Here is a 27,998-nt window from a genome sequence, read left to right as displayed (position 1 = left end):
AAATGACACAGTTTTTACAGCAGCTTTATTCAAGATAACCTCAAGGAGAAACAATACAACTGCTCAACAGTACAAAGCTAGGTTGTGACTGATTCAAATAAAGGACTACTAGTTAGTATTAAAAACACTTCTCCTTCTCAGCCAGGCATGGTGGCTCACGCCTTTAATTGCAGCACTTGGGAGGGGAGACAGAGGCAGGTGGATCTCTGAGTTCAAGGCCTACAGAGTGAGTTCCAGAACAGCCAGGGCTGCATACTGAGACCCTGTCCTGAAAAACCAAACCAAACCAGGCAACCAGACACACAATAACACAGATAAAAACAGGTGTGGCGGCACATGCCTACCAACCCACAACTAGGGAGGTAAAGGCAGGAGAATCAGCAGCTCAAGGCTAGCCTCCTAAATGACAAGTCTGAGACCAGCCTGGGCTAAATGAAACAAACTAGAAAACAAACCTCCCAAAGCCACGTAGACCAGCAGTTTCTCTCTCTGCCTTCTACTCCATGCTGTTACTGCTTGCGCCCTGGACACTCCCACCTGCCCCATATGACTCTCCAAATCATGATTTTCAAGTGTGTGAGCTTCCAAAGGGCAACATCAGCTACTTCCAGGGCTTCCACACCCGTAGTGCTAGACACACAGCTGTCAGGGACTCCTGAATCTATTTAAAGAAAGAAGTCTTACAAGACAAGGGCTAGTGGCCAGTCAGCCCACGCATGACCTTATCTTTCAATTCCCTACCTCATAGTCGTTACTAACTCTGACACATCAGGCTGTACAGAATCCTAGGCAGACTGTTGAGGTGGCCTAGAGAGCAGAGACCCTACTCTGGGAGTCAAGAGTTTCAGTCAGGAGCTTGCTAGGGGCAGGTGCCCAGAGCAGTGTGCTGCAAGGACCCGGGGCTGGTGGTGCCTGGCCTGGCCCATCTGCATCCGTTTCCAAGCTGTAATGCTCTTTGCCCTGTTATTTTTGAGTGAAAGGAAAGGCTTTCCCAGGGACCAGACAGCCTAGAACTTCGTGGAAACTACAGTTCTTTAAGTGGAGTGAGAAAGGACACCTGTCTTTAAGCGCTGCCACCCAATCACCCACATATCCAGAGCTTAAGAAACAGCATCCTGGGCAGGGCAGTGGTGGCACACACCTTTAATCCCAGCACTTGGGAGGCAGGGGTGGGCGGATTTCTGAGTTTGAGGCCAGCCTGGTCTACAGAGTGAGTTCCGGGACAGCCAGGGCTACACAGAGAAACCCTGTCTCAAAAAGAAAAAAAAAAAAAAAAAAGACACAGCATCCCGGACATGAGGTTGGTGGACGTCTGCCCCGAAGGAATTACCCTGGAGACAAACAGCCTTACAGACACACCTTCCATACTGGCCTCTGCAGCCCTCCCCTCAGTAGCCAGAGTGACTATCTCAAGAATAAATCAGATAGCTGGGGGGTTGAACTGGATTGGGCTTAGGGCATCAGGGAGACTTTTCCTGGGGTGAGATGGTTACTGAGGGGGCCAACTGTGTGGGGATGCCATAGCAGTATCAACATGGCTGTAAACCAGGGCTGAGGTTACAGCCTGACTCACACAAGAAATTCTTTATTTGGATGGTAGTGTGTTCAAAGAACAAGAGTTTAAGCCCTGCCCCATCCCTACATGGTGCCCAATTGCATTAACAAGGAAGCATTTTTATCTCTAAAAGCTTTAGGGATACTTCCTGGAAGCCCTGCTCCAGTCATATGAAGCCCACTGCACTGGATTCCCAGGACACAGACCCAGGAGGAATCTCTCAGTTGAGGGTCTAGGGACCCTTTGCTTACTGTAGAACCTGCACCAGTTCTACATTCCTTTGCAGTTCCCCTTGAATCTTCTTGAGAATGGCAAGGGAGGGATAGCACCACAGCAAACTGGGCGGGATAGCCCACTACACAAGGGCCTAGAGCTAACACCAAGTGATCTTTGAGTAGGCTGGCAGGAGGCAGTTACCTAGAAGGGCAGAGAATCAAGGAAGGTGGCAGACTTTCTCATAGGACCCTGGTTGGACCACCTCTGGACGAAGCCTCCCTTAGGTGCTTCCAATGATCTCACTGGGCACAGGGGTCTCCTCAAGCTCCTAGCTGCTGTACATGCCTAGCACCACTTGGGAACTGGAGAGACAGGCGGCGGAGACGGCAGTGCTCGGCCAAGACTCTGTGTGCTCCAGGAGACTTCCTGGCTGGCAGATCTATACCACGCAAGCCTGCACACTCGAGGGACAGGGAAGGAGCTCCAAGGTTCTACACCAAGCTCCTGGAGCCCAGAGATAGTGCTCTCTCCCTTCTCTGCAGGACCTTGCTCCCAACTGACCTTGAGAGAAAAGACAGACACTGGGACTGTAGGACATACACCCAGAGGGGCGGGGAAGGCTAACCTCTACACCACCACCTCAGGTCTTCCCAGTGCCCTGTCTCTGCCATGACCACAGGGCCATGCTAAAGAGGAGGGCAGGAGGAGCTGCATCTGGGCACAGTCAGAGGCTATCTGCAGATCTGCAGCCCAAGTTGGCCTCATACCTCCATATTCTTCTGATATAAGAGAGGAGGAGGAGGAGTCATGGGCTAACCACAGTCACCAGGAACTGGCTTGTGGCTATCCCACCAAGACTGACCAGGCAGACAGCTCTAGTCTTCCACTGTGCTTGAATCCTTCGGAGTGGGTTGTGTTTGCACTGGCATCTGGCTCCCTAGTGTCACCAATGTTTTGGGTGACCTGTAATTTGAAAACACAGACACAGGTTAAGCGTGTGGGCATGGTACACTCAGAAGCTTGTTCTAAAGGTGGCATGGCTTTCTTCATATGTTGGGACAACGGCCTGGTGGCCTCCCTTTACTGAGGATCACTGACTACTTGGATATTACCTCGTTTCAACTACAAGTCAATTCTGCATGGTAAGACCATGCTCACTTTACATAGGAAGCCGAACTGCAGAAAGCTTAACCAACTAGCTTAAACTATTTCTTTAGAAATTTAGGATCCGCAAAGGAGGAGGAAAAAGCCATGATTTTTATATTTGTTTCCCTGAATTTGGCTTGTCTTAATATGATTTTGAGTTACATTTACTTTCCATCAAACATAATTTCTTACACACACATGTGTACGTGTGTGCGTGTGTGCGTGTGTGTGTGTGTGTGTGCATGCAGGTGTGTGTGTCTGAGGACGGCCTTAAATTGTCATTCCTTAGGTGCTATACGTCTTTCTGAGACAAGGTCTATCTTGTTGGTCGAGAACTGGCTAAGCAGGCTGCACTGGCTGGCCAGTGAACCCAGGATCTTCAGTTCTGCCTTCCTAGCATGGGATGCTAAGCATAGCCCATCACATTTGACTTTTTGTTTGTGGTTTTCACTCAGATTTGCAAGTGCTCCACCACTGCCCGGTTTCTTTAAATTCAATTTTCTGAGACAGGTTCTCATGAACCACATTCTGGCCCCTAATTAATTCTCTACATAGTCAAGGCTGGCCTTGAACTTCTGGTTCTCCTCTTTTACTTGCCAAGGGCTAGATTATGGCATGTGCCACCTGGTCTACCTTATTTATTTATAATCATTTTGACTATGCAAAGAAGCTTTTCATGTGTTTGTTTTTAGACAGGGTCACATGTGACTCAGTCTGGCCTCAGACCAGTGGGGGAATCCTGCTTCCCTCTTCAGGTTGTTCCAGGCCAGGAAATCCAGGCACTGTTTGAAAGCATAAAGGCAATCACCTCTGCATCTTTCTGCAGCTTTCAGTCAGTGCAAATTCGACAGGAGGGGCTGATGGAGGAGGCCCAGGAGACACCTCAGTGACTGAGAAGGTTCCTGGACTCAGTCCGTCTATGCCAGGAAGTACCTGACTCAGAAACCCTAGACTCCTGCTGGAGACTCGGGAACTTCAAAAGGACTTTACTCACTGGTTTTTGTGTTTGAAGCCACTGACGTGAGCTTGGTACTGTTCTATGGAGTTCAGCACTATTTTACATGTCTTGCAGGGATAGCCCTTTCCAGCTGAAACACACATCAAAATGAAGAGAGTTAATCATCCAATAGGAGGGGACCAGAGGAACACTGCCTTGCACAGAGCATGCACAAGCCCTTCTGAGGACCAATGGTTTGGAACTGAGAGGCCTGGTTGCTCTGGAGACAAGACTGTGTAACAGTGTATCCTGGGGCTGCAACCTTCTTATTCTCCCTCAGTAATCCCAGTTAGATGTCCCAGCAAACAACCAGAGGAGATATTACTGAGTAAATGAAGGAATGGCAGAGAATAAACCCCTGAGGTAGCTTAGTGGGTGAAGAAGTGCATCCAAGCCTGACGAACTGGGTTCAGTGCCTGGGCCCACAAGGTACAAGGTCAGAGCTGACTCCTTTGACTTCTACACGTGCACCATGTGTCCCGTCTCAACAACATGAATAAATATAATAGTAACGACCGCAGAATAAAGATGACCATTGCTTCAATTCTTCCTTTACGAAGTGGACACATAAGGGCACCCCTTTCACCGAGAGATCTCTTGGAAGGTCCACTCTCCTTGGGCTTACAGTAATAGCAATTGAAGGGTACAAGCTGTTAGGAGAATCAATCTGTCTCTACACTGGGGTTCAGACACCCTGGCTCACAAGCAGGGTTCCTTCCAGTGACACTGTGGCCTTTTGCCATATGGCTCTAACAGTGAGTCAGGAGTAGGTCAGACTGGATCCCTGGCTGTTTCATGTAACTTGGCTAAATCTTTTCTCGCCAATGCTTAGCTTTTCACAACCATAAACCTATTATACTTAAAAAAAAAAAGATTTATTTAGTTTATGTATATGAGTACACTGTAGCTGTTTTCAGACACACCAGAAGAGGACATTAGATCCCATTACAGATGGCTGTGAGCCACCATGTGTTGCTGGGAATTGAACTCAGGACCTAGGGAAGAGCAGTCAGTGCTCTTAACCGCTGGCTGAGCCATCTCTCCAGCCCCCCCCCATTATACTTTTTATACTCAGAATACTTAGGATAAAATAGCTATGTCTTGGGATTTAACATTTTAATTCATATGCGTTTGTCTGCTTGTATGTATAGGTGCCCAAGATGCCAGAAGAGTGTCAGGTCCTCTGGAACTGGAGTTAGGGGTGGTTGTAAGCCACCTGGGTGCTGGACTCAGGCCCTCTGTAAGACCAGCAAGTGGTGTTAACTGCTGAGCCATCTCTCTAGGGCTAGTATTTCATTTGTGAAATGAGGTCTCACTACATTACGTAGCTCTGGCTGTCCTTAAAGCCATGGTGATTTTACTGTCTCGGTCTCGAGTGCTAGGGTTATAGGCATGCATCACCAGGCCAGGCCAGAGCAATTGCTATGTGTCAAATGTCTGTCATGTATTTCCTACGATTTCTTTTGAGATAGTCGAAGTGAAAACTTAAGGGTTCTTTGGAGAGTCAGTTGTGTTGGATGGTGTTTTGCTCAGCAGACACATGAAGGCGTGTTTTCCTGAAGTGGACACAGGTGAAAGGCTAAGGCAGACTCATGAAGGAACATTTCCTTGAAGCAGACACAGGAGAAAGATGTTCTGCTGGAGCAAGCATGTGAAAGGACAAGTGATGTCGTTCTTCACTAATGACATGCATGTATTGGTCTGCCTTACATTGCATAGTTGAGCTGTATTTGTCAGGACTCTGTAGTGAGAAATGCACCAAAAAAAAAAAAAAACTTCTGGTGGTGTGCTGCAGTTTCTTGGTGCTTCTGAGGACCCGGGCTGATTGGCAGAGTGATGTCAGCTGAGACAGACTCACATGCTGAAGCAAGACCCAAAAGTGATGTTCGGAGGGTATAAATAGGACTCAATGCACAGCTCTTTATTTTTCCTGAGAGGCACAGCCGAGAACATCTAGTGTTCTTGCTGGTCCCTACTGCTGACTCATGCTGAGGCTGAGGCCTGGCTGTCACTGCTAGGTAGTGCCACGATTGCTGATTCATGCTTGCTATCCTGACTCTACTGAACTGGACTGCTGGTGTATCCATAAGGTATTTTCGAGTGGATCGAGCTGCTGCCGCCTGCTAACCTGTGAACTGAACTGCTGATTTCCAGACAACACAGATGGAAGTTGCTCCAAAAAAAATTTCTAAACAGGTCCACTTCCCCCATATCCTTTCTTTTCCACTACCTCTGGTGAGTGGTGGGCTACAAAGGGAGGTTAAAGCATTTAAGAACTATCAATAAAAATGCAATTTAAAAAAATTAAAGTTACAGAAAGCATTTCATGTAGCTTAAGTTAGCCTTCAACTTCTGTTCCCCCAGCCTCTACCTCCCAAGTGCCAAGATTTCAAGCATGTACTATCATGAGTAGCTTATTTCACATCCTGTGAGAATAGTAGCTACATATACATATATACATATATACATGCATATACATATAACATATATGAAAATGAGAAAGAGCACGTCTCGGGACAGAGTTATATGAAGGGTGGACTTACTTTGGCCTGCTGGGGGATAGCTGTGTAGGCTATGCAGCACTAGATATCTTGGAGGCCCTGGTGGCTCTGGTGAGATCACTGTGCACACAACTCACTTTCTCTTGTGAGTGAACACGGAGCTCCTCCGAGATTTGAGTTCCAGGTATGCTGTTCCAGGCATTACTGTTACTATTAGCCTCAACAGTCTAAAATTATTATTTTTTTTTTCCTTTTTTTTTTTCGAGACAGGGTTTCTCTGTGTAGTCCTGGCCGTCCTGGAACTCACTCTGTAGACCAGGCTAGCCTCGAACTCTCGAACTCAGAAATCCACCTGTCTCTGCCTCCCAAGTGCTGGGATTAAAGGCGTGCGCCACCACCGCCTGGCCTAAAATTATTTTTTAAAAAAGGTCATTTCAGCTAGGTGAAGTAGCACAGGCCTTTAAACCCAGCATTTGGGAGGTAGAGGCAGGTGAATCTCTGTGAGTTCGAGGGCAGCCTCATCTACAGAGTGGGTTCCAAGACAGACAGAGCTGTAAAGACTCTGTCCCATAAAACAAAACATAACAAACAACAAAACAGAAAATGAAAAAGTATTTGGTATGGGCAAGGAGGATTAAAGTGTTATAATGATTTGTGTATGAAAATGTCACAACGAAATCTACTACTTTATAGGTAAAACCCTCCCTTTGCTTAGATAGGGTCTTAGGTAGCCCAGGCTGGCCTGTACTCTGGACATAGCTAAAACTGGCCCTGTGCTCCTAATCTACTTGCCTGCGCCTTTTAAGCACTGGGTTATAGATGACGGGCAGTTTGAGGGTCTTACATAACTCAGCTGACCTCCAATCCTCTATGCAGCCAAGGATGACCTCTGACTCCTGACCTTCCTCCTCTCATCTTTCAAATCCTGGGATTAGAGGAGTGCTACCATGCCTGCTCAACAGAGCTTTGTAGTATTTACAGTGCTCCAAGTTTTGCTCTTTTTTTCTCAAGACTGCCTTTGCTGCTAGAAGTTACATGGGATGCCATACTCACTACAGAACATTTCTCTACTTTTTTTTTTTTTTTTCCGAAACAGGGTTTCTCTATGAAGCCCAGGCTGTCCTGGAACTCACTCTGTAGACCAGGCTGGCCTCGAACTCAGAAATCCACCTGCCTCTGCCTCCCAAGTGCTGGGATTAAAGGCGTGCGCCACCACCGCCCGGCATTTCTCTACTTCTATAAAGACTATCGCTGGCATCTGGATAGGAACTATTCCAAATACACAAACCACTTTAGAGTAGTATCGATATTTTAGTACTAATTTTACCAACACATGATATATCCCCATTTTAGGGGTGGTGCTACTTGGTGTTTGTTTTTTGGGAGAGGGTCTTACCCAGGCTGACCTTCAACAAGAATGCAACCCTGACCCTTGAAGTTGAGGCAATTCTCTGCCTAAGTCTCAGTTGTGTGTCACTCTGTCCAGTTCTTTTACAATGTGTGTGTGTGTGTGTGTGTGTGTGTATGTGTGTGTGTGCACACGAATGCTTGTGGAGGCCAGAGGTTGACATCAGGTGTCTTCCTCTATAGCTCTCTTTATTCTTTGGATTCTCTTACAGAACCTAGAGATTACCAACTGATTAGAATGGCCGGCCAGGGAGCTGGAGGACCCACCTGTCTGCCCCAGAGCACTATGGTATCGAAGTGCTCCGTGAGTTTTCATGCGGGCGCTGGAGTCTCCCTGCTTGTGGGCCAGGCACTGTTCCAACTGAGCCAGCTCCACAGCTCCCTTTCAATTTGTTTGATTAGTCTTATGATTTTCATTAAAGAGATCTTTCACTTTCTTAATTTTGTTTTCACTTTTATAGCTATTAGGAGATTGCTTTCTTGATGTATTTCTTAGCATTTTGTTATTGGTGTATGAAAACCTGATTTTTGATGTTTATGATATTGCAACACTTTACTGAATTTGTTAGTTAGGGTTCTGAGACTGGGTCTTACTATATAGTTCAGGCCAGGCTTGAACTGTTTCTATAGCACAAGCTGGCTTGGAACTCACCACCACTCTGCCTAACTGCTGGGTACAGGCAGACACCACCATACCCAGGCTTTTTCAAACTCACTACTTTCCTGTCATAGGCCTGTGAGTGCTGGGATTTGGCAGGCGACCCCTCACCTACCCACTTCCTAGATCTAACTACTGATGAGTTTTGTGGGTAGCAGGAATGCACATCAGAGAGAAGGGAAACACTGTCTTCACTGTTTCACAGCAGACAGACCTCTGTTCAGGGACACAGAGAACTAGACTGAGGCAGACTGTCTTCTTCTCACCTAATTAGCAGTCTAACACTCAGTGTGATCAGATTTCTTCTAGATTCCTTATAATGACCTTGGTATACTGTAAATAGTCCTGCATTTAAATTTTTCCTGTGTCAAGTTGACCACAAAAGTCCAGATCAGTTACCATATATTTACAGTTAAATGTTAAGAAATAAAGGGCTGGGTATACATTCAGGGATAGAGCACTGGAGAAAAGCAGAAGGCCACCTTCATAGTCAACATTAAGTACTACTCATTCGGTGACAACACGAAGGGGCAGTGAGCTGACTCTGCAGGAAACAGCGCTTCTCAGGAGCCTGAGGACCTGTGAGGCTGAGCCTCTCCTACGGAGCTCACAGGTGGAGGGTGGAATGGAGACATCACTTTGGGTCCAGTCTGTTTGTTTTTTTCCCACTGATTGACTGAGTTTATGCCAAGCATGGCGGCACAGCCCTGCAATCAGCACAGTTAAGAGTGGATGCAGGAAGGTCAAAAGTTCATTATCCTTGGATACACAAAATATTTGGGGTCAGCATGAGCTATAGGAGACTGTCTCAGAAAACAAAACTAAACAAATCCTAAATCCAAAACCCAAACCAAAGAAACTACAACAGCGCTACCTGCTCCGAGCTTATAGACTGGCATGCTATAGTCATAACAAGAACGATTCTCTTGCTTTCAAATTTTCATTTATTTAACTGGTTACATATGTGCATCTGTATAATATGCCTGATCCTCTAGCCTCCAACTCCCACATGCTGGGATGAGAGGTATGCACTATTGTGCCGTGCTTATGTGGTGCCGGTCAGTGAAGGCATCGCTCTGTGTGCATGTTAGACAAATACGCCAGCAGCAGAGTGACATTTTCAGCCCCAAACACACTAGGAAGGTCCCCTAATTGTGAATGCTCACTCTTGTGATGCCAGGTGACATTCTGAGGTTAAGGATGCTAGAATAGCCTCCTCCTTCACCTTGATACCCCAGGGATACAGGCAGGTTTCAAATGCCGTGGAAAGAGATGCCCAAAACATGCTCAAACTCTGGTAAGGCTGTTGAGGCCTTCAGTCTAGCTAAGTGGATGTTACCTAGGGAGTTTGGATCAGGTCAGGGCTGGGAGATGGCTAGGCAGTTAAGACCACTTGTTGTTCTCCCAGAGGACCTGAGTTCAGTTCCCTGCACTTATGTCAGGAGGCTCAACCATCTGTAACTCCAGCTCCAGGGAGGGAACACTCTATTCTCTCATCCTTGGGGACCTGCATTTACGAACCCACAGACATACAGAATTAAAATTGACTTTTTTTCCCCTTTCTTTCTCTGTGTAGCCCTACCAGGTCTGGAACTCAATCTGAAGACCAGGCTGTCTTATAACTCAAAGACCCACCTGCCTCTCTCTCCTGAGTGCTAAGATTAAAAGTGTATACCACCACTGGCTAAAAAATAAATTTCAAAAATCAAATCAAAACAAAAATTCCTTCAAGCCAGAGATTAAAAGCTGGTAGCTCCTGAACAAAATCTGACTTATAGAGAGGGTTTTACTCAGAGTTTAAAATTTCTAAAGTTTAGGCACACATTTAAAAACAAAGGGACTCTGGGTGGGGATGATAGCTCAGTGGCAGTGTTTGCTTAACACACACAAGGCCCTGTATTTCATGCACAGCATCCACACCAAGCTAATAATAACGATAATAAAACCATAAGAAACTCCTACACAAGTTTGGGTTTCTACTGTTTTGTTTTGGAGACAGGGTTTTTCTATGTAGTACTGGTTGTTCTGGAGCTTATTATGAAGACCAGACTAGCCTCACACTCACAGAAATCTAGCTATCTCTGTCTCCTTTGTACTGAGATTAATCATGGGCCACCATGGCTGGCTTCCACAGAACTTTGAAAACTGAAAGGTAGCAACAGCAGTGTAGCCTTGGAGTGTCTCGCCCCCTTCTGCTGCCCATGCCTTCCCTGGACCATATCACTCTATCTCTGCTTGTTCCCCCACATGCTATCAAGACAGGTTCCTACTATGTATTCCAGACTGTCCTTGACCTTGTTTCTCCTGCTTCAACCTCCCAAGTGTTGGGATTACAGTGGACACCACCAAGTCTGGCTTGTCTGTCTGCTCCCTGTGCTTACAAACCCTGCTTTAGAAGATGCAAGAAACAGTACATACGAGGGTAGCCCAGAGAATTCTAGTGCTCAGTCCCTGACCCAACTCTGCATGTGAGCAGGGCCCTCTCACCTGGTGAGTCAGAGACAGCAGGGTCCGCCAGCCGCCCATAGTGCGCCATGAGCTTGAGCTTAGTTTCCTGCTTCCTGTGTCTCTTCCCCATATAGTGTTGTTGAGCCATGGCGGGGTCGTTGAATGTTGAATGGCAGAGGCTGCAGAATTTGTCTGGGTCTAGCATCTCTCTATTCTGCTGCAAGGCTAAGGTGGAGGCCACAAGGAAAGGATTTGTAAGGTGTTTCGACAAAGCTGTGGTAAGAGAGTTCAAACACAAGCAATGAAAAAACAAGACAGAAGGTACCCGGGTTTTGAGTACACTTCAAGGGAAGCAGAGGCAGTGCCAGCCATCACCCTGAGATATGTGGCCCTGCCTCAAAGTCATGCTGTGAAGAGTCACCATCAATGCTCTAACTGGGAATGGTGGCAAGATCTCAGTGAGCTCAATTAACAACTGACTTTTCCACCAGCATTCGGCACATGAGCCCTAATGCTGTCACACTCTGAGAAGGCTCTGAACTTGTGCTAGCCAGGTCCCTGACTATATACTTGCAGTTTCTAGCCCTCAGAATTCCTTGGAATTTCAAAGCAAGTAGATAAGAAGGGTAAATACTTCATTTCCATTCTCAAAATACCTATTATAGACTTGAAGTAGCCATTCAAGCTCTGAGCCCAGACATACAAAGGCAGGCAAGCAGATCAGGAATGCCTCCAATTATTTATTTATTTGTAGTTTTTCTGAGAAAGAATCTCACTATGTAGCTCCCTGGCTGGTCTAAAATCCGGACGCCAGGCTCAAGACAGAAGCAAGTGGGTCTGAAGGCTACCACTGATGCTTTCAGGGTTGGAAACATTCCGACTCTGCTCAGAGGACTCACTCAGTCCAGGGCTGAGAGAGTTGGCTCAGTGGTTAAGAACGCCTACTGTTCTTCTACAGGATCTTCCATTCACAGCACCCTTGTCAGGTGGCTTGCAAAGTGTCTTTAACTCTCCAGTGCAGGGCCATCCAATTGCTCTGGCTTCTGCAGGAAAGTGTGTATACACACAAACATACACACACACACACACACACACATACACACACACACACACACACACACACTCTTTAAAAAATAAAGATGAATCTTTTCTTTAAAACTGGAACCAGCTAGTCAGAGTCTGGTATGGGCACCGTATGTATGAGTGCTGATGTTGAAAGCAGGCCAAATAGCCGCTTTCCAGAGTAGATGCCATGACTAACAAATTTGTGTGGTCAGCTGGAATGGTATTAACCTAACAGCCACTACTGCAGACATGGAGGGCCGATCCCTGCTCCTGGCTGTGGGAGAGAGGGGTTCGGGTCAGCAGAGCTCACAGAGGAGGCTTTCAGGTCCTTTTCCATCTCTTATCGTTTCCATTAACACTGAGGATTTGTGGCAAGCCAGACAACACTCACTAGTCACACTCTCTGGCCATGGGCTTTTGTTTCAGCAAGTCATTCAGAAAGTGAAGTACATAGAGAAGAGTTTAGGAGAATGTTTAGTCTGTAGTATTGAGTTGAAAAAAAATAGATTATAAAACATTTTTTCCCTGTTTTTAGTTTTGTGAGACAGTTTCTTTGTGTAGTTCTGGCTGTCCTGGAACTAGTGCTGTTGACCAGGGTCTTGTTTTGTAGCCCGGGCCAGTCTCAAACTTAGTGTAATCCTCATGCCTCAGCCTCCCAAGTATGTGATTACAGGAGTGAATCATGGCGTCTACCTTGTGATGATGATGATTATTTTGAGACAGCATTTCTATGGATGGCCTAGGCTGGCCTCTAATACAAGATCCTCCTGCTTTAGCCTCGAGAATGCTGGGACTTACAAAAGTCAAGGTCATTCTTTTTAAATTTCTATTACATTCTACTGATTCATTAGGTGTGCACGTGGAGTTCAAAGGACGACCTGCAGGTGGTCTTGTTACATGATTTCAACCATGTGGGTCCAGGAGTATCTCAGGTTGTCAGCAGGCACCTTCACCTGCTGAGCCATGCTGTCAGCTCCCTGCCCCTTCAAATTCTTTACTTATCTATATATTTATTTGAGACAGGGTGTCTCTGTGTAGCTCTGGCTGCCTTGGAACTCACTCTATAGACCAGGCTGGCCTTGAACTCAGAGACCAGGAGTGCTAGGATTAAAGGTGTATGCCACCACTGCCTGGCTTTTTTTTTTTTTTTAATCTTTTAGATTATTTTGAAATTTTTATTCATTTATTTATATGTATGTTTACCTGAATGTATGTCAGTGCCCACAGATGCCAGAAGAAGGCATCAGATCCCTTGGGGTTACACATGGTTATGAGCCACCATGTGGGTGCTGGGAATTAAATCAGAAGCCAGTGTTCTTAACCACTGTGCTGTCTCTTCAGTCCCCGTTTTAAAACATTTTTAACTGGGGGCTGGAGAGATGGCTCAGTGGTTAAGAGCACTGACTGCTCTTCCAGAGGTCCTGAGTTCAATTCCCAGCACCCACATGGTGGCTCACAACCATCTGTAATGGGATCCGAAGCCCTCTTCTGGTGTGTCTGAAGACAGGGACTGTGTACTCACATACATGAAACAAATAAATAAATCTTAAAAAAAAAATTTTCTCCTCTCCCTCCACATGGCTTCTAAGAGTCAGGCTCAGGTCCCCAGGATTGTGTGGCAAGCACTGTGATCCACTGAGCCACCCTGTGGGCCCAAGGTTGTTCTTTAAGACATTCTAGGGGGGGCTGGAGAGATGGCTCAGTGGTTAGGAGCACTGACTGCACTTCCAGAGGTCCTGAGTTCAAATCCCAGCAACCACATGGTGGCTCACAACCATCTGCAATGAGATCTGATGCTGTCTTCTGGTGTGTCTGAAGACAGCTACAGTGTATTCATATATATAATAAATAAATAAATCTTAAAAAAAAAAGTGAAGCTGAAGAAATGGTTCAGTGGTTAAAAGCACTGAGTGTTCTTCCAAAGGACTTGGGTTCAGTTCCCAGCACCCATATGGCAGCTTCACAACCATCTGCAACTTCACTTGGTCCTAGAGACCTGATGCCCTCTGTGGGCACTGCACACACACGGTGACATATGAGCAGACAAAACATCCATATACATAAGTAAATAATACTGTTTAAAGAACATCACCCTGGAGGGAGGAGCATGGTGAGCTCTAACGCCAGAGCAGCTGCTGAACAGATGTCCACGGCCAGCCAGAGCTAGAGCTGTCTCTCAGGAAAGATTGAGAGATAAATATGCAAAGCGTGCTCTCTAGGGATGCCTACTGTATCTTTATTATAACACAAAGAAAAGGGGGGAGGAAACTGTAAAAAAATTCAACACTGGAAGAACCATGTATGACTAGTATGACATTAGTGGCCAGTATGACTGCTAAAAATATCTACAAAAACTCTGTAATAATCTGGGGAAATGTGTTTTCCTTTTGTATCAAAGATTCTCTCTGAACTTATGTGTCTGTGGATACGTGCACATGAGAACAGTGCTCATGGAAGCCAGAGGGGACGGACCACTCTGGAGCTGGAATCGCCAGGAGTTATGAGCTGCCCCACACGGGTGCTGGGAACCAAGCTTGGGACCTCTGCAAGAGTAGAACACACTCCTAACTGCTGAGCCATCTCTCTGGCCCCCAACATGAGGAGATGTTATAGTAAATGAAGAAATATATAAGAAGGTTTAATATATTATAATAATGTGGTCATGTCAGTATCAATAGTTTTTTGTGTAGCCTATATAAATATACTAACATTTAAAAATATCACCTACTCACACACACACATTTCACACATATGTACAAGAATATATGTCTGCATGCCATGTGACATATGGTTGGCCTAGAACTTGCTTGTAACTACGATGCCCTATAAGCAGGAGCTGCTGTTGACAACGCCCTCTCTAGAAGACCTGGGTGGCATACTACCCGCTTCTTTGAATGTTTTGCATGTTGAATTATAATTATTCACATATATGCATCATTTTTACAGAAACAGAAATGATGTATTCTACATTTACAAACACATATATGGAGTCAACCTGCATGAACAGAAAACAAATATGATACACAAACACGCATAGTGCACAAGGCTGTAAGAACACAGGACTCTGGAAGGTTAACAGCACTTAACTTGGAATGGTAAAGTTGTGGCAATTCCTTCTACTTTCTCCGTATTTTCTACAGCATGTTTGTTTCACTTTTATAGCACACAGATGCTTAGTTTCAGACTGGAGTTACAGCAAACCCATGAAGGAATATGGATGTATTTTTAAACTATAGGCTAAATGAAAAGTAATAGAATACACATGGTTGACGTACTGACTAACTCTAAGTTCTCTGTGGCAATGGCTGCAAGTGAATATGGAAGAGAACCTACTGTTTAGAGCAGAAGTATCAGGAGGAGGCATGTCCCACAAAATTTTCCCACTTGTGGGAAGGTAAGTCTGTGGCATTACAAATTCAGCTCCTAAGATAATTTTCCTCGGCCTAATGCTTACATGTCGTGGTGCTACTGTTTACTGGCTCTCACTTTAGACAAAATCAATCAATCCTCATCATAGTCAAGAAATCAACCATAGTCAAGGTCAATGGCATGCTGTACATCAGTGGCTCTCAGCCTGTGGGTCAGGACCCCTTTGGGGTTGAACGACCCTTTCACAAGGTCACCTAAGACCATCAGAAAACACAGATATTTACATTATCATTCCCGACAGTAGCAAAATTACAGTTATGAAGTAGCAACGAAACGAATTTTATGGTTGGGGTCAGCACAACTAGAGGAGCTGTTTAATACACTAACTGTGGTCAGGGCTGCAGCATCAGGAAGGTTGAAAACCACTGCTCAGCAAGGGTGGCTTCCTGATTAGTGACTGCATTTCATGAGAGGATCCCATGCAACTGGCTTTTTAACAGTGACAACAATAATGAAAGCTGTTGTTTAGTGACAATCTGCTGTACCCTAGACATCTTTTGAGGGTGGGAGGTGTTTGCCGCCTATCTTTTTGGGTGCCATACAGGTCAGGCTGGTCTCAAACTGGCAGCCAAAGTGGCCCTGAACTCCTGACTTTCCTGCCTCCACTTTCCAAGTGTTGGGATTGGCAGTGTGTGCCACTATGTCTGGAAGTCATAATTATCTTCAAAAGCTCCAAAGCAGATGGCACTGACACTGACAGGTACAGAGGTTCAGACACAAAAGGTAAAGAAAAGCATCTGACTTAAATCTGTGCTGCTCTGACTCTAAGTCTATAATCTATTGTTTCATAACCAATAACTACATTTGGGTATGCTAAGAGGGTATGACGATGATAGACTTCTCCCTATCTCCAAAACTTTCTAAAACACTGTTGTCTTGTTTCAATGATGAAATAAGACAAAAAGATCAAAAGTTCTATCAATAGTGTGGTCTTGGTCCAAAATAGAGAATAATACACACATGCACACATACACATGCACACTAGTGAAACAGAAATCAAAGGGTTCCTACTCGTGACTAATTGCAGTTAGCCTAGGTTAAAAACCTCAGGATTCAGGACTAACAGGATGAAAGTGATGGCTGTGCCAACAGCGAGAGAATAAAGAAGGCTGAGAGTGAAGTCAGCGCTAGGGAGTGGATTCATGGCAGCTGCACACAGCTTGCTAGTGTCCTGCTTTGAAGGCAAGCCTGCATCTAGAACAGGCAGCTTTTGCAGGTCAAAGTGAGCAGGGCATAACCTGAGTCTATGAAGACGAGGATTTAGCTGTCAACTGGCAACTCGTAACAGTAAGAGCAGGTGGATGGTGGGAGGAAGGAATTGAGAGAGAGGCAAGCGGCAGAATGCTCACAGTATGCAGCAGGCCTCTGGCCTCCTGAGTTATAATTACTGGTCAGGACAGTAATTATAGGCTAAGAACTAAGACAGGGCTAAGAAGCTTCTATATAACATCTGATAGAACCACACAAAGGGAGGTAAAGTGAACCAAGTCTGAGGCCGAATTTCAGCAAGGCAGGGTCTACTATGGCATGTATGTTTTTTAGCCTGGCTCTCAGGTAGCCCAGGTTGCTCAAACTCCACATGGCAGCTGCCTCCATCCTGAGTGCCGGGACTGAAAGCTAGGGAAGTACTCTTTGTGCACATTGGGAAGTACTCCACCAACTGACTGACATCCCCAACTTGTACTTGGATTTTTCAGGGCTCTCAAAAGCCTGAAAAATCTGAGTCCCAGTCTGTATTCTGAGGCTCCAGTGAGCATTCTGGAAGCACCTGGCAATGGTGCCCTGAGGATGGGAGGGGTCCCCAAGCACTACTCAGGAAAAGCAGTACCTGCCCCCTTAGTGGACTGCTGCTTCAGCTTTAAGTTCTTTGCGTGGGTCTTCCCCAGGTAGTGCGACTGGGCCACAACAGGGGAGGAAAAGGTCATGTTACAGACGGGGCAGCAGTGGTTCTTGTCTTTGCTTCTGCTGCTCTTCTGGTTGGGAGAGAGAACACAGGTCTGATCATGCCAGCGCCCATCCAGAAAACCTCTAGTGGTTCCCCACTGCCCATTGGCTGGTGGACACTTAAGACCCCTTCACATGTTAACCGCAACGTAACTGCAACATCCCTTTCCAGTCTTCTCCAGCTAGCTCCTGTCAGGCCCCATGCATCCTGTCCCAGTTTACCCTGTTACTCCCTCAGTTTGCTTGGGTTATTCCTACTGTCTAGAATGTTCCTCCCTATTCCTGCCTGGCATATATTAGGTCTACTATCAGCCATGCAGTGACTTTGACTTTAAAAACCATGACTAAACAATCACCAAGCCCCTGCTGTGCATATCCAGGAAGAGTTAACCTTGGTCCTCACCTGTGTTCCCAGAGTGTATCAGACTTCTACCACAGCCTTTGTCACCCTAAACTGACAGCATTACAGCAGAAGAGCCTTCTGTGTGAGCTTAAGTACAGCGCTGGATATGAACAACTTGACCTATCTTTGCTTCCTACCCTTGTACCCTGCTGGGTCTAGCACACAGTAGATACGCAGGGCTCTTAGAACAAACATGTCAGTGCGTTCCACTTGTTCCTATAGTTATGCTAGAAAGTGTATTTCAATCTTCCTGAGGAAGTCTGTCCTCTGAACAAGGTGTTTCTTTACCATTTCTCAGTCTTCACACTACAGATGGTTTGGGCTTGGTGATTCCTAGCTGGTGGTGGGTGCTGATCTTGCCTGAGCTACTCAGTCATCTAAGAACTGAAGCAGAAAGGTGAAATGATCGTGCCCCTGTGGGTCTAAACCGTAAGGGCAACCAGGAGGTGATTTCTGGAAGGGACACGCAAGGCCCCTTTAAACCACTGGCCACTGTAACACGAGCCAGCAGTCTAGAGTAACTGCTTAGTGACTGACCATTTACTGGGTACTGACGTTTTTACCTCACAACACTAATGAAGCAAGACCCCCTCCATTTTATGAGTGAATTTCCGAGAGGTGAGGTGACTGCTTGAGTCTCCTATCTGTAAGTTAAAGAGCCTTGCCCACCGTCTTCTCATCATGCTGTGCAGAACTCCCACACTCTAAGAGGCACAGCACACTCAGGACCTGGGACTGGTTTCTCTGTAGTTCTTACAGTAATTCTGAGATAAAATAAGTGTATCTTTGCTGTGTCAGAGGAGGCACTTACTTTCCTCCTTTGTTCAGGTAAATGCGGAATGTTTGTTTTTCTCTACAGCCCAAGGACAGCAGTGTCCCTTTACTTTGTCCACTTCAGTGACCCTCTGGGTGGTAAGGGCGAAGCCTAATGAAGATTCCCTTTACTGAATTGTTGCTACATGACAGACTTTGGGTCTGTGCCGTTTTATAAGTCTTTTCTCAACTTAGGAAAAATCCTGAGGCTGGGCAGTGGTGGTGTATGCCTTTAACCCCAGTACTTGGGAGGCAGAGGCAGGCAGATTTCTGAGTTTGAGGCCAGCCTGGTCTACAGAGTGAGTTCCAGGACAGCCAGGGCTACACAGAGAAATCCTGTCTCGGAAAACAAACAAACAAACAACAACACCCCCCCAAAAAAATAAGAGAAAAATCCTGAAAAGTAGCTATACGTTTTTTGTTTCTTTGTTTTTTGTTTTGAGACAGTCTCTTATGTAGCCAAGACTGGCTTTAAACTTGCTATGCAGCCAAAGATAACCTAAAACTACCGATCCTCCTGCCTCCACTTCCAAGTGCTTTGGTTACATGTGTACACCACCATCCTTGGAAGTATGCTTGTTTTTGTAACAGAGGAAGAAATCAAGGCTTAAGAGTTATAAGACTTGCCCAAGTTAGATAACAACACTGGGGTTTGCAGCCAAGTCAGTCTGAATCAAAGCCCATGCTCACACACCAACCTGCTTGGGAAGCAAGCAGTCTCAATAAGGCAGTTGTGTTACCTGATCTGAGTCTAGCCTCTTCACGTCCCCTTTTAGTGTCTCCATTCCATGAATTGCTAGGTATCTCTTCACTTTGTTGGCATGTTTTTTGCTCTGCAAAAACCCGACAAAAAGATCGAAGATAGCCAAATGTCATTTCATAGAGAAGACCATCAGGCCATACCAGAGTCTCACCTGATTCATCCTCAGAAAAACCTCTGAGGAAGAGAAAATGGGAGAAGAAACTTCATTTACTGAGTTCCGACCATGTGCTAGGCCCTTTACATGCTATTAAATTTAGCCTCCAACAATCTATGAAAATACATGAAGAAGCTAAGGCCAAGCATGGTGAAATTTCTTGCCTAAAATGAGTAACAGAGTTGGCTTCAAATTAAGGTCTATGTAAAGCCAAAGCTCCTACTTCCTACTGTGTCAAGTTATACAGAAGGCTCTCTATATAGTGATCCTGATTGGGATGAGAGAGATGAGAGTCACAGAAATTACGTCAACTGCAAGTCCCTAGCAAACATGCATGATGGAAACATCTTGTAACTGTGCAAGAATGAGCTTTTTGTGCAAGGCAGAAGCGAGGGCTTGGCACTAGACCTGGAAGGTAAACGCATGAATATAGCAGAAATGGCCTACCTGGTAATGTGCTAGCTTCTGAGACTCAGAAATCAGCATGGCGCAGCAAACTTTACACTGGGTGCTAGTGAAGAGACACTGGTTCTTCTGGATCATGTGTTCCACTAGAGAGGGAAAAGAAATCATGCAAGTTGACAGATGTGATCTCAACAGCACTGTCTCTGATCTGTCTCAAACATAGGCGCCAAGTAATGGAATCCATACTAACACATATGCAGACCTGCCCTTCAGTTCCACTGTGCCATGACTCATGCTATGCTTACAAACCTCCTGCATTATTATTTGATATAGGTCTATGTTCTTTACCTAGTCAGATTGTTATGTGAGATGAGGTTGTCCTATGCTGCCCATGAATTCCAGGCTCAAGCGATCCTTCTGCCTTGGTAGCTATGACGATAGCCCCATAACATCATGCACTGTAATTTTTTAGAAAAAAGTCTATCTGGGGTCTCATGAAGTAGTGTTAAAGCAGGATGCAGAGATGTACACCTTAAATAACAACACTCAAGTGGCAGAGGCAGGGGAATCTGAGTTCAAGGCCAGCCTAGTCTACACAATTAAGTTCCAGGCTGGACAGAGCTATATAGTGAGTTCCTGTCTGAAATAACAATGACACCAACAATCGTTTTAATGTAGACTTAAGCACTAGAGGAGAGATAGGTATTCAGGAAAAGGACAGTACACACCTAAGACATGAGTTTGGTTATGAGACAGTTGAACACTTGAGTTAAAAATTACTTTATTCATGTGTGAAGGGAAAATTTCAGTTTCTTTGGAGACTCAGCTGTGTCATGTGGTGTTTTCCTGGAAGCTGCCTGATGAGAGGATGTTTTGCTGAGGCAGACACTTGAGAGGATGCATGATATTTGCAAAGAGTATAACCCAGCAGACAGGGAACAACGGTCTTGCATTGATTTGCATCGCAATGGTTTGCTGGTCTTCACTGATCTTCGCTTGTAGTGACTTTGTAGAGAGAAATGTAACAAAAAACTTCTTGTGGTATTCTGGCTGCTTCCTGTCACTTCTGAGGACTCCTGTAGTTTCTAATGGATGGAGCCAGTGCTACTGACCATCAAGTCAAGACGGTTTGTGTTTAGTGTTTGCTATTGGACTGGACTGCTCCTGCTCAGTCATGTTCATGGTTTGGACTGGATTGTTGATATCCTGATAATGAAGACTGGAATCATCCCAAAAAACTATTTGGTCTATACATCCCCACTGTCCTATTAACCATCTTCCTTCCATACCTTTGGTCAGTGGGCTAGAAGGGAGGATGAAGCATTTAAGAACCTTCATTAAAGTAGGTTTTGAAAAATCTAAACCTTCACATGTGTATGAATGTTTTGCTTGCATGCATGTCTGTGCACCAGGGAGGCCAAGAGGGTATTGGACCCCAGGGAAATGAGGTTACAGTTGTGAACTGCCAAGTGAGAGGGTTCGGGAAATGGAACCGGGGTACTTTGCAAGAGAAACCAATTTTCCAGCCTATTATGTAGTCCTGGAACTTGCTATGTAGATCAGGCTGGCACTGAACTCCCACAGATCTGCCTGCTTGTGCCTGAGTGTGGGATTAAAGGTATGCCGCACCGTGCTATAGCATGCTAATGGCTACAGCAACCAGTCCAAGTAACTGCAGAGTGTGACACCAGCAATCCAATTCCTTGCCTTTGAACGGTAACTTTCAGCTCAGTGTATACGGCTCTCCACAGAGGAAGACACAAACATCAGTCTGCATTGCTGAGAGCCAGTAGAGCCGAGGAAAAGCTCCTGCTATAGGAAACCTCACTGCTCTGTAGAGTCCTAGCCAAACAGGAAGAGTGTAGGAAGCTGACCAAACCAAGAACCATATCCAGCTGTGAGGCTTTCAGTTTTAGGTATATTTGAATAACTTCATCTTTTCTCTTTTTTCATCAGATGTGACCAAGTCAAGATGGTTAGACCAGCTGACACCCCCACCTCCCAACACTTAGGGCTGTGTGAAATGTCAGGTGAGCTTTCTACCATTCTGCCTAGCTCCGAAACAACATTTTACTCATCTCTACTGTTCTCTGCTCACAAAGTGGACCACGTGCCCCTTAATGCTGAGGGGACAATTTAGTGGTCTCCTTCTTCTGGGACAGACAGACAGACATACACATGGTTGGGGGTGGGGAGAAAAGAGTGACAGTCAGGGAGTGGGGAGATGGAGGAAGGGAGAGAAAGAGACACACATACAGACAGACAGACCACGGGGGAAGGAATGGGAAAAAGAGTTTTGGCCACTAGTTTAGCAGCTTGAAACAACTCACTACTTTGTGCAGCTGCAGTGTCATCTCTGTGCTTTGGATTAATCAGTGCTAAGATATCTTGCATGGCTAATATATAAAACTATGCTGATCTTCCAAAGCTTCTCTCGATTGCCACTGATAGGGAACGTTTCTGAGCCTGTGACTGGACATTCTAACTTGTATTTTTCTCTCTTCTGGTCTCTTTGGGGCCAGTTAGGAGAAATAGAACCTCATAGTGCACCTCTTTTCTTTCCTTTTCTTTTCTTTTCTTTTTTTGAGACAGGGTTTCTCTGTGTAGCCCTGGCTGTCCTGGAACTCACTCTGTAGAACAGGCTAGCCTCGGACTCTCGAACTCAGAAATCCGCCTGCCTCTGCCTCCCAAGTGCTGGGGATTTTTTACATTTTTAATTGTGTGAATGTTTGTATGTTTGTTTGTGACAATGTTTATATTAAGCACAGTTTCCCTCAATGGTTGAGAGCCACATGATGTGGTTGTTGGTAACCAAATTCGGGTCCCTCTGGAAGATCAAGACAGATTCTTACCTACTGAGCCACCTGTTCAGCTCCAAGTGCAACTATTTTGATACAAAATATCAACAAGAGTTGTTTGAAACAATTAAATAAACTTAAAAAAAAAGCAACTAAATTAGCATGTTGAGATACCTGCATGACCACGTGTACAGTGGCTCAATCGGCCACAGCTAAGCTGTGGAGTCAGCCAGACGGATGAGTACAGAAAGGAGACAGATCATTTGACTCAGGAAACAAAGGCACCTATTGCCAACCAAGGCTCCTGAGGTTGATTCCTGGAGACCACCTGACAGAGGAGAGCATGCTTCTGCAACTGTGTCCAACTGCTCCATCAGCTGTGCCAGGTCCACATCAGTGTGCACTCACAAATGAACAAAATAAAAAGAATATAGATGACCCAATAGAATACTATACAGCCATAAAGGACAGTGGAACATGCCATTTGCAACAAAATGAATAGAACTGCAGGGTATCATTTTAAGTGAGGACAGGCACAGAAAACAAGCACCGCATGCTCTTTCATATACTAGAAACTAATTCTGCTTCAGAAGGCACTGTTTATAAAACAAACACAAGAGCCAGTGAGATGGCTCGGGGGTTGGGGTGCCTGCTGCCAAGGCTGATCTGAATTGCTGAGTTCAATGCTTGAGATCCACACAGTAGAAGGAAAGAACTGATTACTGCAAGTTGTCTCTAACCTCTATATGAGTGCTGACACCCATATGCCCACACACATTTACGTGAATGTAATAAGAAATAAAGAAGATAGTCAGATATGGTGGCACATGACTTTAATCACAGCATTCTGTGAGTTTGAGGCCAGAGCCTGGTCTATACAGAGTTCCAAGTCAGTCAATGCAACATCCTCTGGACCCACATTGGGAAAGGAGAAAACCAACTCCTGCAAGTTGTTCTCTGACCTCCATACACACACTATGGTACATGTGTGAATGTGTGGACCACATACTCTCTAAATACACGCAAGAAAAAAAGTCATTAAGTTGGGGCTGCAGAGATGACTAGCCGGTAAGAGCATGTGCTGCTTGCTCTTCTAGAGGACCTGACTTTGGTTCATAGCTCCCATGTTGGTTCATAACTGCCTATACTCCAGTTCCAAGGGATCCAGCACATCTGTCTGTACTCTGACATGGGCACACCTCATTGTAATGTAAATGCTGGAGGTATCTAAGTGTGACTGGAGAACTTTCAAAAGGGACATGACCCAGGCATGAATTATCATGCTGATCCGTTTGTAAGCAGCTGCTGAGTGCTCTGCTTTAAGGTCCAGGGCACACTGCCCATCTCCAAGGCCACTTCCCTTTGCTGCATTTCCAGTTCTGAGGCATCTCTCTTCCCTTCTCCCCTTACATTATACGATAACTGTGAAGGGGAAACTTGAGGGTTCTTTGGAGAGTCAGTTGTGTTGGATGGTGTTTTGCTGGAGCAGACACAGGAAGGAGTGTTTTCCTGAAGCAGACACAGATGAAAGGCTAAGGCAGACTCATGAAGGAATGTTTTGCTGAAGCAGACACAGGAGAGAGATGTTCTGCTAAGGCAAGCATGTGAAAGGGCATGTGGTAACAGACTCTTTGCTAACGACTCACATGTAGTGGTCCACCATATATTAGTTGAGCTTCATTTGTCTGGACTCCTTGGACTTGGGCTGATTGGATACACGTGCTGAGGCAAGACTTGTGGAGCACTCATGATGTTGGGAAGGTATAAATAGGACTCCATGGCGTGATGGAGACAGAGCTTGGCTTGCTGGTACAGCTAGCTGCAATGCTTGTAGGTCTCTTGTCTTCACTGATCTTAGCTTCCCTGAGAGAGGCATAGCTGAGAACTTCTGGTGTTCCTGCTGTCCCTCCTGCTGAGGCTGAGGCCTGGCTGTATCTTCTAGGTCATGTCACCACTGTTGCTAATCTGAATCTACTGAACAGGACAGCTGATGTATCCATGAGGTGTTTTCGAGTGGATCAAGCTGCTGCCGCCTGCTAACCTGTGAACTGAACTGCTGATTTCCAGACAACACAGATGGAAGTTGCTCCAAAAAAAATTTCTAAACAGGTCCACTTCCCCCATATCCTTTCTTTTCCACTACCTCTGGTGAGAGGTGGGCTACAAGGGAGTTTAGTTAAAGCATTTAAGAACTATCATTAAAAATAAGATTTAATGGGCTGGAGAGATGGCTCAGTGGTTAAAAGCACTGACTGTACTTCCAAAGGTCCTGAGTTCAAATCCCAGCAACCACATGATGGCTCACAACCATCTGTAATGAGATCTGATGCCCTCTTCTGGTGTGTCTGAAGACAGCTACAGTGTATTCATATATAATAAATAAATAAATCTTAAAAAAAAAAAAAGATTTAAAAAAACTAAAATCATACAACTGTTTTGGTGTTTGCTTCCCTGGACTGACTGCAAGCTACTCCAGAGTAAGAACAGTATCTTCTTCATCCCTAAGGCTTGGAGGTCCAGCTGCTCCTGGAAATGTCAAATTAACCAAAGGAAATCTGGGTCAAGGAGACAACTTTGTACTAAAATGTTTTTGAGACAAGAGTCTTGTATAGCCCATGCTACTCTCAATTTTTTTTTCCTTCCCTGAGACAGGGTTTCTCTGTGTAGCCCTGGCTATCCTGGAACTGGCTCTGTAGACCAGGCTGTCCTTGAACTAAGAGACTCACCAGACTCTGCTTCCCAAGTACTGGGATTAAAGGCTTGTGCCACCACTGCCTGGTTTAAATTTGATATATAGCTGAAGCTGGCTTGACTTCCTGATCCTGTCTCCACCGCCTGAGTGCTGACAATGACAGGTATGTGCTACCACATCTGGCTCAAAAAAAAAAAAAAAGTTTTAAGAACACAAAAGAAGTAGAGACTCAGAAATGGCATATACATTTATTTAGGAGCCAGACTTTACAGTATTAGATTGAAGATGCATACACTTAAATTCAAAGCATCTTGGGGTCGGAGAGATGGCTCAGTGGTTAAGAGCATTTACTGCTTTTGTAGAGAACCAGGGTTCAGTTCCCAACATCCACATGGTAGCTTATAATGTAAGTCTAGTTTCAGGGGATGTGATATCTTCTTCTGATATCCTTGGGTACCTGTCATTCATACACACATACATGCAAGCAAAACATTCATCACATAAAATAAAAACACATTTCTTTAAAAAAAATTAAACATATCTCTTTGAATATGCTAAAAAATTCCAATTTTATCCAGGGCAAGCAGTTTACAAACACAGTAAACTTCCCAAGATTAGTCTGCACAGCAAGCAATATAATCAGTACAGAAATCCTGTTTCTCTGCAGAGACCTGATAGGTTAGCACAGAAACCCAGATACAGTTCTCGTACATTTGGGTTAGTATTAAGTAGCTAGTTCCGGAAGGGACTCTGGAAAGAGAAAGAGGCCAGCTCCCCTTGCACTCCTCTAGCTCCCTTGTTACCCACCCAGTTTTGGTCAAACAGAGCGATCTGGTAAGTTTCTGCCGAGAAGTGCACTCTGAGAGAGTACACTGCTCTCCACAACTCTGAATCGAGTGTGAGATGAAGCAGTTAGAGGCAAGATGAATACCTAGGCAAGTTTCCCCGGCTCCTGGGCCTCCTCTGTGGAATAAGCTGTTGGCAACAGACACAGAAATACGGCACTGAAGGACATAGTGGTACAAGCCAGGAATGCCAACATTAAGGAGGCGGAGGCAGGGGGACCCACGCAAGTTCAAGGCCAGCCAAGTCTACCAAGGAAGAAACATGGCAAGCCAGGTCACAGTCATCAAGCCCAGGAGGAAGCTGGGATTCAGGAAGACCTTCCAAAGCTCACACTGGTCCTCTCACTCGGAAGGCTGAGGGCCACCACGAGCTGAGCAGTGAGAGGCGTCGGAAAGTAAATAAACAATGATAAAGTAAATTAAATAAAGCTATTCGGATCTGTCAGAACCGTAGGGCTTTGAGAAGGAAGAGAAGCAACGTCGAGTTGTGGAATTAAGGACCGACAGGAATGGAAGCTGGCTCGGCTACGAGCCAGGCTGGGAAAGTCCTGTCGCTCTCCAAGAGGACAAGACCTAGAATTTGGGGGAAACTGTTCTCAAGTGAACGCCCCGAAAGGAGGACGGAAAAATTCCGCAGGGTAGCGAGTTACGAGGTCCTGCACCCTTCGCGAGCTCGGAGCTCCGGATCGTGGTGCAGAGGCTGGCCGGCGCCAGGGGAGTGACAGGAGGCAGGCCATCCCACCTCGGTCCAGCCGCGAACCCCGGAGCCCCCGACTCACCTTCCTCCCTCCCCGCCGGCTGCGCACCGGACACAGCTTCCCACAGGAGGCGCGCCCTCTCGCGGTCGAAGCGCACTCCGTCCGGTTCCCGACCTTCCGGCTCCTCGGAGCTCCTGAACGGTCCGGCTCCTCCGGGGTCCGCAGCCTCCGTGGCATCGTGCGGAAGACACTCCATCTTTTCGGCAAGCCGCGCCGTTGAAGAGCTGCGCATGCGGCCCGCTACCACTAGCAGTGGGTGGGCGGGGATTTGACCCGGCCAGCAACTCTCGCGAAGTTTGGGCTCTGCAGATCCCGCTGGGGCGGGGCCCCGAGAGGGCGGGGCCCCGAGGGGCGGAGCCCTGAGGCTCATTCTGTTTTGGTGCCTCTGGCACCTTAGGAAGAGTCTAGTGAGTTGGAAAAACGGTACACATTGGTCACTAAGTCCAGGCCCCTTCCTTCCGGACAGTTCTTAGCTCAGGGCTGTCATCTTTGCTCCCTGTGAGCCACTTACGGACACTTCTCATTTCCTTTTGTTATATGTGGGAACATTTCTCTCATTTCTTTGGTAGAGAACTTAAGGCCCAGATTCTAGGAATGTTTTACTTAGGAGTTTGTTAAAGCAGACATAATGGTACAAGCTCTTCATCCCAATACATGGGAAGTGGAAGCTATACGATTAGGAGCTCGAGGCCAGCCTGGGCTCCCTGAGACCCTGTCTAATAAGCAAAAAACGCTCATTAGTAGCTCATACTTGCAATTCCAAGATTTACGAGACTAAGGTTAGAGAAGTGCACGTTCGAGAAAAGAAACTTTGTTTGGAAAAAAGATAATTAAGGCTGTGGTCAAAGTACTCTGGAGACCTTAAGATGACCAGGAGTTCAAGACTAACCTCTGTTCCAATAATAGATCATCTCTCAACGAAACAGACAAAAATCCCACAAAACAAACAAAAACCCAAATAATAAAAAGGTAGGATGTAGTGCATGTCTGTAATTACATCG

The 27,998-nt window shown here is 45.7% G+C and overlaps 1 protein-coding gene across 3 annotated transcripts; it reads right to left on the bottom strand.

Annotated features, from left to right (window-relative positions):
• Window positions 1-8: 8 nt before the first annotated feature.
• Window positions 9-27,201, bottom strand: Znf346 (zinc finger protein 346). 3 transcript variants are annotated; one of them, XM_028772048.1, is made up of 8 exons: window positions 27,019-27,201; window positions 19,947-20,050; window positions 19,323-19,415; window positions 17,251-17,395; window positions 10,968-11,201; window positions 3,912-4,005; window positions 2,634-2,734; window positions 9-661 (listed from the first exon to the last, which is right to left on the bottom strand). In XM_028772048.1, the coding sequence occupies exons 1-7, from the start codon at window positions 27,191-27,193 to the stop codon at window positions 2,647-2,649; spliced, it is 933 nt and encodes a 310-aa protein (XP_028627881.1). In that variant the 5' UTR covers window positions 27,194-27,201; the 3' UTR covers window positions 9-661; window positions 2,634-2,646. The 3 variants fall into 3 exon arrangements, with proteins under 3 accessions (XP_028627881.1, XP_028627880.1, XP_028627882.1); XM_028772047.1 differs by having other exon boundaries at window positions 9-2,734; XM_028772049.1 differs by having other exon boundaries at window positions 9-2,734; window positions 10,968-11,153.
• Between the last annotated feature and the right edge of the window lie 797 nt (window positions 27,202-27,998).

This window comes from Grammomys surdaster, unplaced genomic scaffold (genome assembly GCF_004785775.1).
Source record: "Grammomys surdaster isolate TR1022 unplaced genomic scaffold, NIH_TR_1.0 211, whole genome shotgun sequence".
Classification (NCBI taxonomy): Eukaryota; Metazoa; Chordata; class Mammalia; order Rodentia; family Muridae; genus Grammomys; species Grammomys surdaster.
Note: the sequence above shows the minus strand (reverse complement) of the source record. Positions and strands in the feature narration are given on the sequence as shown.

Coding starts and splice junctions, on each gene's coding strand:
- Znf346 (XM_028772047.1), bottom strand. CDS start 27,193: ATGGAGTGTCTTCCGCACGATGCCACGGAGGCTGCGGACCCCGGAGGA. Junction 11,202..17,250: donor GCAGTCCACTAAGGGGGCAG/GTACTGCTTTTC, acceptor CTCTTACCACAG/CTTTGTCGAAACACCTTACA. Junction 4,006..10,967: donor TGCTGTCTCTGACTCACCAG/GTGAGAGGGCCC, acceptor TGTGTGTTTCAG/CTGGAAAGGGCTATCCCTGC.